At 38.2% G+C, this 9,996-nt stretch overlaps 1 protein-coding gene across 1 annotated transcript; it reads left to right on the top strand.

Annotated features, from left to right (window-relative positions):
- Positions 1-2,460: 2,460 nt before the first annotated feature.
- Positions 2,461-8,297, top strand: KLHL23 (kelch like family member 23). The gene is made up of 3 exons (XM_015819178.1): positions 2,461-3,673; positions 5,776-5,928; positions 7,945-8,297. Exons 1-3 carry the CDS (start codon positions 2,461-2,463, stop codon positions 8,295-8,297), a joined length of 1,719 nt encoding a protein of 572 aa, XP_015674664.1.
- The last annotated feature ends 1,699 nt before the right edge of the window (positions 8,298-9,996 follow it).

The following is a 9,996-nucleotide window of genomic DNA, read 5'->3' as shown; positions in this document are numbered from 1 at the left end:
GGTCAGCAGCGAATCTGAATTTCTTCTAAAGATAGTCAACCGGGCAGCCGGGCAGAAAAGGACCGCCGAGCCCTTCCCTCCCTTTCCCTCCCAGAAAGGCTGGCGGAGGACTTCCTAGCGGGTTCCTCTTGCACCCTCTTTATTCCTCTCACTTCTCTGAATAGTAATAAGCGGATTGCAGCCGACTTTGCAAAGGGGCCGGGCGCGCGGCGAAGCTGCTTCCCTCAAAGTTTGCAACCTGCTCGAAAGCCCCCCCCCCGCTCGAGGCTTTCTCTTTTGTTCCAAAGCGCGCATCGATTCGGACCGGGTTGGGCGGGAACGGAGTAGTTGGGGGGGGGAGGAGGGGGGAACAAAACGAACACGAGCTTTGCGCCTCCTGGTCCCCGGTGCCCCGTTTAATAGGTTCCCCCCCCTTCATTTCCACGCGCGGGACATAAAAAAAAAACACGACAAGGGTGCCGAGCGGCTAGGAAGGCGCTCCCACAATGCCCCACGACCAACCCTAGCCCGTGGGGGGCTTCGCTTCGGGCCATCGCCTTTTAGTGCCAAGGTCCTCCTCCTCCTCCTCCTTCCCCCTCCCCTTTGTGCTCAGATTTCTGAAAGCTGCTCCTTTCCTCGTTCGAGCCCAGCTCTGCCTCTGCCTGTCACCCAGTTTGGAGAGCAGGTGGGTGAGTCTTTAGCAAATTCGGGGTGGCCGAACGGCACTTTGGATAAACCATATACAGAGAATGTGTCGACCTAAATGACAGCCGCCGAAGAAGGAGGACCTGCGGCTGACTGGGACTCTTTTTGAATCGGATGGTCGCAATTCCCAGGGCAAGATAACCGTGGTTAGTTTTATTACAGTTAACCCTAGTTTTTGGGCGGGCTCGATCCGAGCCATAGAACTGGCTGGCGACTTGGTGGTTCGCTAGGTCGGGCGACCACAGCTGCATAGAAGGCTTTTTTAAAAGACGGAATCTTTATCGTTTCGGATAACCGCGTCGGGTTTTTTTTATTCCCCAACGCAACATCGCCCCGCGAAATGACAAGAGAAATCGGTTGAGGGCATTTGGTCTTAACCGCTGCCGATTTACTGTCCATGCCGCTTTTGGGATACTTAAAAGTTCCAAATGTTGCTTTTCTGCTCTCAGAAATATCTAATGCCTACAAAGAGATTGCCCTGAACTACAGTATTGTGTTTGCCTTGCGATAAATCCCCGGTGGGATTAGCGATGTGCCGCATGATCTAGTTTTATACCCCCCTTTCCTGAAAATAAGGCTATTGAAGTCAGCGGGGCTTAATTTTGAGATGCATGAGAATATATTGTTACTCCTCAGAAGCAGCATAATTACGTGCCTGTTTGTCTAAAAGTAAACTGGACTGGACTACATGGTATCTACTCCTAGGTAAATGCATACCGTAGTTAAATATGTACATAGGAGAGAAGGGTTAATTTGTTCTTTTCACAGTCCTGCCTGATTAATTGTTGGTTTTACAGCTCCTTTTATAGTGTATTTTAAATAGTAGCACTAGAACCCCTTATATTGCTATATATTACTTTCAGGTTTGTGAAAGAATAATGGAATGAATAATGGTGATTAAAATGAGCAAATAAAATAGGATGACAATGATAAAAATGGAAAATACACTTTTCTTCTGGAACTCTACATTAAAGTGTTTTTACATTCTTGGCATTCCTTGATCTGATAATAGTGTGTTTTAACAAAATTATGAACAATTTTACTAATAGGTCCAACTAAGTGGGATTTATATTTGCTTATTGTTCTGTTTAGAGGGATTTAAATAGGATCACTGTCTTGGTTTCCAAAATTTAGATTGAATTAATTTGTATGGTAAAATGTTTGAAAGAAAATCTTATATTAGAAATTGCTCACGTAAATGTGTATTGTTTATAATAAGAAATCTGCATAGATCATGTACATGTAAAATATGATATACACATATGTGATCTGTGTAGAATTCTTATTATCAAAAAAATAAGAGGACTGATCTTTTCTCCAGTCCTGCAGGCTTCATTTAGGAAAGTTATGGAGACCAGTCATTGAAAATGTGAGCCTGATTGGAAGATCATTTGATGCTGGCCGTCAAATTCTGGGGCAGATGAGGTACTGCTTGGGAGAGCAAGAAAGAAAGTTAGAGTTGTTTGAGGCAGTGAAGACGTTTGAAGAGCTGAGACCAGTACTGTTTAATAACTTAAAACAAATTATTTCTGGATGGTTTTATTTTAAGGGAATATATTGCTGTTGGTGGCTTTGCATTTTCTTTTTTACCCAATGTGCTTCTTGATCTGATGTGCTGCATTTTTTAAATTGTTATCGTTATGTGAGCATAAGAGGTAAATTATTTACAAAAAGATTCTGCCATTAAAATCAGAAAGTCTTATATCTGAATGGGTACTGATAGGAATGAGTACATGAACCTCACTGCCATGTTGTTTCTGATATTTTATTCCAGCGATGGCACTGACTGAGCAGGGGGACTATACCTATAGATACAAAGACCTCTCTCATCCTATAGAGTTTTTGGATGCGTTCAGGACGTTCTATCTCGAAGGGTTATTCACTGATATTACCCTTCAGTGTGCTCCCGATGTGCTATTCCATTGCCATAAAGCTGTACTAGCTGCTTGTAGCAACTATTTCAAAGCCATGTTTACCTCTGACATGAAAGAAAAGTCAAAGGATCAGATTTATCTTTCTTTGTTCAGTCCTGCAATACTAGAATCCCTGGTGATGTACACGTACACATCAGAGATCCAGATAACAAAACAAAATGTTCAAAGCCTCCTTCAAGCTGCTGATCATCTTCAGTTCACTTCTGTCAAAAAAGCCTGTGAGCAGTTTCTGATCAGACATTTAGACCTTGACAATTGTTTAGGAATGCACGCCTTTGCAGAATTCCACGTCTGCTCAGAGCTGGAGAAGGAATCCAGAAGGATAATATTGTCCAGATTTGAAGAAGTGTGGAGACGAGAAGAATTTCTAGAGATTAGCAACAAGAAACTCCAGTTCATTCTCTCCAGAAAGAAGCTTGATATATGGAAAGAAGAAGAAATGACAGAGCCCATTGCCAAATGGATTGCCTATGATGTGGACAGCAGGATCGAATACATTTATGATCTGTTGAGGTGTCTTGAAATTGATTTAAATGAAATGTACTTGAAATCAGCCCTCAGCTTGTACAAGAAATACCAGTTAAAGGAAAATAAAATCAGATCTCTAATACGTAGTGTATTAAGTCCCAAGCCAAGAGCAGTTACAAAAAGATCTACCACTATTATGTATGTGATTGGGGGTTATTACTGGCACCCTTTGTCTGAAGTGCATATATGGGATTCAGTAAACAATGTTTGGGTCCAGGGAACAGATATGCCAGATCACACACGAGAAAGCTATGCAGTCACAAGCCTGGGACCCAATATTTACGTGACTGGAGGTTACAGAACAGACAATATAGAAGCCCTTGATTTAATGTGGATATACAATTTTGAAACTGATGAATGGACTGAAGGCTGCTCCATGCTTAATGCAAAATACTACCACTGTGCAGTTACCTTAAGTGGTTGTATCTATACTCTGGGAGGTTATCGAAAAGGGGCTCCAACTGAAGAAGCGGAATTCTATGATCCTTTAAGAAAGAAATGGTTCCCAATTGCAAACATGATTAAAGGTAATCAGCTTGCTGCATAACTTGTTAATTCAGTTCTGCATGTATCTTTAAATGAAACTATTTGGATAGGTACTAATAAAATATTAAGGTCTGGTTAGAATAGGTGGCCCAATCATTTGGGATCCATGGTCACATTTGACATTTTGAAAATGATGTGAACAACCTCAGAAAACGGATGTCACATTAAGTATGGTCAGGCAGACAGTTCCAGCATTTTTACAGTAGTTCATTCTCAAGGAATAAAAGTATTTCTTATAAGGAGAGCAGGAAGTGAAAGTTCACTGCTTTGTCTTTCTGTATTCTGCCTCTATCATCCATCCATCGTCGTCCGTCCATCCATCCATCCGTATCATGATTCTAGGCAATGTGTAATTGTTAGAGAAAATGTGAACTTTTTGACTTACAAGTTTTCTCTCCCTTCTCAAAATAACATTTGTTTGTCTACCAAAGGAGCATACAAGAATAATTCAGACTCCAAATATTTTATGATAGGTGTACAAAACCAGCTTAAGCATACCTGGACATGTTTAGTAACATCCCATGGCAAGACTCTGATACAAAGTCAATAGGTTATATTTATAATTAAGCAACAAGAAATGCAGGCATCTAAAAATATGATTGGTTACAGAGAAAAACCCAAAGACAAAGATAAGCTCTAACAACTTATATTCTGACTATGCTCAGTAGCTCCATGCTAAAACATTAATTAATTGCTTAAATTCTTCCACAATATATACCAGGAGCCAGGGAGTTATTATCTTCCCCTCCTCAGAAATCTCACCTCTGTCTTTATCTCCTTTCTAAGGGATGTGGATACAATTACCACATCCAGTTCCACTGTTAATCACATCCAATGGTGAGGCTGGCACTTTCTTAAGATTTGCCTGTTTGCCTAAGTTAATATGCTTGCATTTAATAATATGTTTAATCGTATATCAGTTATGTTTAGTGTAGCTTTGTGCTTAAATGATCATTGCTTTTATCAATATAATGATATCTCTCCCATAAGAGCCACTTTAGTGTGGTGGTTAAGACAGCAAGCGGGAGACAGTGTGATCTAGTTCTCCCCTTAGGTACAAAGCCAGGTGAGTGACCTTGAGTCAGTCAGTCAGTCAGTGACAAAGTCAATGAGAAAGCCAATAAGAGGTTGCAAGTCATGGTCACAAATGTCTCACTTAATGACTGTGGGTGATTCTTCTCTTAACAACCCCAATTGGGATTATTGGAACTGCCATCACTAACGGATTGATGGCCACATGATATGTTACTGAATCGCTTCACTTAGAGATGAAGTTGCTGATCCCAGTTAGAATCATTAAATGAGGATACCTATAAAGCATGTGTGAGAATAAACAGAATGTTTAGGGAATAGTTCATCATTAATCAGGAAGTAAAACAAGGATATATTGATGCCTCCTTCACTGTTCAGTATATTAATGTATTTCATATATGGCTAAAGGTATAAGAAATGCAGGCATTACATATTAGAGATATGAAAGTTTGGGTACTTTGTATGCAGATCATGCTGTATTTTTGGTCGAGACCTCACATTATTTGCAGCAATTATTAAATAGATTATGCAATGCAACAAGAAGTATGGATCTGAAAAATAATGTATCCAAAAATGAATAAGGTGTCTTTGACACTAAAATTGCAAATTATATATGGCAAAAAAACTGAGCAAATAGATAAATTAGTATACCATGGTAGAATGTTTACTAAAAATGAAACATCTTAGGATGCACAAATGCTGGAAGATAGGTAATGTTTAGTATAAGAACAAATGACAATGTGTTTGGATGTAGTGGACATAAGGCTGGTTGGCAAATAGAGAAAGATATGGGAAGTTGTGTACATGCAAACTAAAATTAGTTCTTTTTCCTTTTCCTATGTGTTTAATTTCTTTGGTTTACTATTTTTTAACCTTTTGCTGTGCTTTGCACAATATTGCTTATCTTAAAGGGTGGACATGTTGGATAATGGACACGTTTGTGCATGTATTATCTTATAATTGTGTGTAGGTATCATATTAATAGTCTGTTGATGGAAATTTGGCTGAATATTTTTTTAAAGCCTTTTACAAATTTAGTATTACTAAATAGGTGTTGGAAATGCCACTGCTTGTGTCCTGAATGAAGTCATCTATGTCACCGGAGGCCATTATGGTTATCGGGGAAGTTGCACTTATGATAAAATACAACAGTACAACTCAGATATGGATGAATGGAGTATAATCGCCACAAGTTCGTATCCAGGTAAGTTTTGCTTCTACTAAACAACTTAAATAAATACTGTGCACTTGTTCTCCCATTGAAAGTATTTACATGTGAGTCATAGGGCTGAAAAAGGCCATTTAAGTAATTAGTCCAATTCTTACTCAATTAAAGCATCCTGGACAGATGGCTGTCTAGCCTCCACGTAGAATAGCCAAAAAACAAAAAAAATCCAAAATTCTGAAGTAAAATTCTTCCCCCTTCTAGTAAATCAATTTATTTATTTATTTACCTACTTACTATTTATTAGCTTTAAAAGACATTCTGACTGCAGAATGTCTCTGGTGGCTTACACTTAAAATAGGAAAACCCATCTTTTTTGTTCCTTATTCTGTAAAAGGAAGTATAACCACTGTACATCAGTTTGGCCCCTGTACAAAAAAACTAGCATACAGTACTGTGGACATGATCATTGTTAGTTTTGACTCTCATACTTCCTTCCCTTTCAAAAGCCCATGGCTTTAATATTAGTATTATTAATTTGATTAATATTAAAATTAATAATTAAAAACTGGCCTCAAAAATTAACATCTCCTGGCTATTAAGAAAGTCAATAGTTCCTCTGTGGGGGTCCTCCATTGACCTGAAGTCTTCTTCCTTGCTAACATGCAAATGATTCTGAAAGGGACATCCTTCTGGTGTTTTTTAAGGGGAATCTGCCTAGATTTAGCTGATATACTGGTTGCAAATCCTGCAGAAAAAGATCCTGATGACAGATACTGGTGTCCTCATTATCCCTTGTCTAGATTTCTGCAATGTGTTCTCCATGGGGCTCTTCTGAAGACTACCTAAAAGTTCCCATAGACACAGAATGCAGCCATCCACATATTATTATGTGAAATTTGCTTTTCAAACCATACAATAATGCTGAAAGGCTTCTGAGTATAGTTCAAAGTGTTAGTTTTGACCAATAAAGCCTTATATGGCTTGTGACCTGGCAACCTACAGAAGTTCCATTCCATCTGAAATCTACTTTTTCAATTCATGAGTTCTGTATATAGATATCTTGACAATTCCTCCCCCACATAGTATTCAGGAGTGCTAGAAATTGGTGCTTCCAGCTGTAGCACCAAGAAACATATCATACCCTTTTTTAAGTATTCAGAAGAACTGTTTAGAAGAATTTTTAATTTAAGTGAAGATTTAGGTCATTTGGGAAGCTGCATACATTTCTGTGATTTTGAGGTTGATTATTTTAATATTTTAATAATATTGATAATCTGTTATATTTTTCTTTTCTTTTCTATCATTTGGATGTGTTATGATGTTATAAATCACTACATGTTCTTGGAATGTGGCAGGATAGAAACAGAGTAAATAAACATGGATATTTAAATTGGTAGAATTTCTCATTATCATCATAGATGTAGATTTCCAACTTGCTTTTTTTGTTTTTTATTTCCCTTTTTATTCTTTACTTAGTAGTATTTGTACTGATGTTTCATTTTTTTATGCCCTCACTAATTATTATGTTCAACTTCTTTGCAATAACAAGTTATTCATGACTTTCCTGTACGATGCTGAAGAAGCCCTTTTTCTGAAGAATATATCTGTATATAAGTAAATAGATAAACTTCCTTATCTCAGTTAATAATAATAATAATAATAATAATAATAATAATAATAATAATAATAATAATAATAATAATAATAATAATAATAATAATAATAATAATAATAGTAAAGTTGGAAGGGACCTTGAAGGTCATCTAGTCCAACCCCCTGCTCAGGCAGGAAACCCTATACCATTTCGGACAAATGGCTGTCCAGTCTCTTCTTAAAAACTTCCAGTGTTGGAGCATTCACCGCTTCTGGAGAAAGTTAAGCAAAATGTGGCTACAAATCATAATTTAAATCCAAAATTCTTGAAATCAGCAGAGAACCGTATTAGAATGTTTAGATGAAGATTCTATTTCGGTCAATTGGTAGGCCTCCTTTCTTTTTTAAATTCTTCAGAATATAATGGACAATGTTAATAATTCATTTGTTTTGCTGTAGAATATGGATTATGTTCCACTGCACTGGAAAACAAGCTGTATCTTGTGGGCGGTCAGACGACAATCACAGATTGTTACGATCCAGAGCAAAATGTGTGGACTCAAAAGGCTGATATGATAGAAAGAAGGATGGAAGGCAGCGCAGTCGTCATGAATGGATATATCTATGTAACAGGAGGCTATTCCTCTTCCAGAGGGTCATACCTGCAGAACATTGAGAAATATGATCCTGAGTGTAATAAATGGGAAATTGTAGGGAATCTTCCTAGTGCTATGCGTTCCCATGGCTGTGTATGCGTATACACTGTGTATGATAAAGAAAATGTCACTTCTGTGACTGGAACTACAAGATAAGCCACCACGTACAAAAATTTGCCTACAGGAAACAAAAATGTCTTTCAGTAGCTTAGCAGTTACAGGTTAGAAGATAACTAACATCGCAGTTCAATTTAATTAACATTACTAATTCACTCTGCTTTACATGTGGCCACACTGTATATCAGATTCAAAAACTGCTAAATGTTTATTGCCACCTATCAAGGTGACTGTAGGTGGCTTATAATCAATCAATGAAACATCAATATAAAACATTAAAACAATAAATAGTAACATTAAATTTGATTTAAAATTGACAAAGATGGGGAGGGAGGGAGGGAGCGAGATACACACGGGGAAGAGCTGGTGTCTTGTCTTAGTCAATTAACCAACTCCAGAATGATATGCCCCCATTGGGGCCTCAAGCCAATTGGCAGAGCCAGGTCTTCAGGTCCTTTTGGAAGGCCAAAACTGTGGGCGTGGTGCAGATCTCACTTTGAGGGGCATGATGTTCCAGGGGTTATCCTTTCTGAGGAAAAGCTGCTATTGTTTTGGTTTTTTTCTGCAACTCAGTACCTTTTTGTAGGAACACAATCTTTCTCAGCTTGGTCCTGTTTAGGTGTGATGGACCACAACATCTATAATCCTTACTCTCTGGCTGTGGGTTCTTAAAATGCACCACTCCTGGACGGCATCCACTTAGGAATAGCTAGTCTACTCTATGCAACAATGCTCACTTTCAACTTAGAATGATAACAATTTTTATAATTTTTTTTCTCCAGGAAACACATACGGTATATAATTGTCCCATTCTTGAGTTACATTAAATCCTTTGAAGTTCTGATATTACAAGCTATGTGATGAAGCAGATATGGATTGATTTATGACCTGTGTTGTATACCAATGCTAAAGAAGCACTAAAGAAGAACAGGAAGAGGGAGGCATCTTTTCTCTCTCTCTCTCTCTCTCTCTCTCTGTGTGTGTGTTCTTTTGTTGCTTAAAATATAGATATGAAGATATACAAGCTATTCCCCTGTGAACTTTTTGTCTTATCCTGCCTTTTAAACTTAAAGGAGATAGGTAGTAAATATTTCAATGCCCTCCCCCCCCAATTAGTTATCAAGCTAAATCCTAGCCAGTGTAGAGTTTACTGGTTATTTTACTGAGGTTTTCACATGCTTGTGTTATTTACAAGGCAACTTCAATAATGGGGCATGGGGCCAAATTGTGCTACCCTTTTTTTTACGCCAATTTAATTTAGCGAATCCTGAGGAAATAGGAAATGTTTCTTCTGACACGTTATTTTGAGGATACCAAATTCAGTTGGAAAGGACTATTATTGGTCTAAGTGGTAAGTTATTTATTTATTTATTAAACAAACATATATAGCTGCCGAACTCACACACAGGTGACTCCGGGCAGCTTACAACAACACAATCAAATCAAGCACTTGATCTACACCATCTCCATTGGTGGTGTCTAGGCCCTCTGACAAAACCATGTTTTCAGGACCTTTCAGAAAAGCAACACAGTGGGAGCCAACAATGCCTTGGGTGGGAATGATGCTATATAACTTAGATATGGGAATCCTAAATGGTTCTATAAGTGACCATCTAGATTCTAGAGAACAACATACTGTTTCAAGATGTGTGGAATTGTGGGCTGAAAGGGAGGAACACCCCCCCCACTAGGGGGGTTAAGAGACATTTCAGCTTAGAATCTGTTTGGTGGAGGAAAC

Source organism: Protobothrops mucrosquamatus, unplaced genomic scaffold (genome assembly GCF_001527695.2).
Source record: "Protobothrops mucrosquamatus isolate PMUCROS unplaced genomic scaffold, P.Mucros_1.0 scaffold866, whole genome shotgun sequence".
Lineage (NCBI taxonomy): Eukaryota > Metazoa > Chordata > Lepidosauria > Squamata > Viperidae > Protobothrops > Protobothrops mucrosquamatus.
Note: the sequence above shows the minus strand (reverse complement) of the source record. Positions and strands in the feature narration are given on the sequence as shown.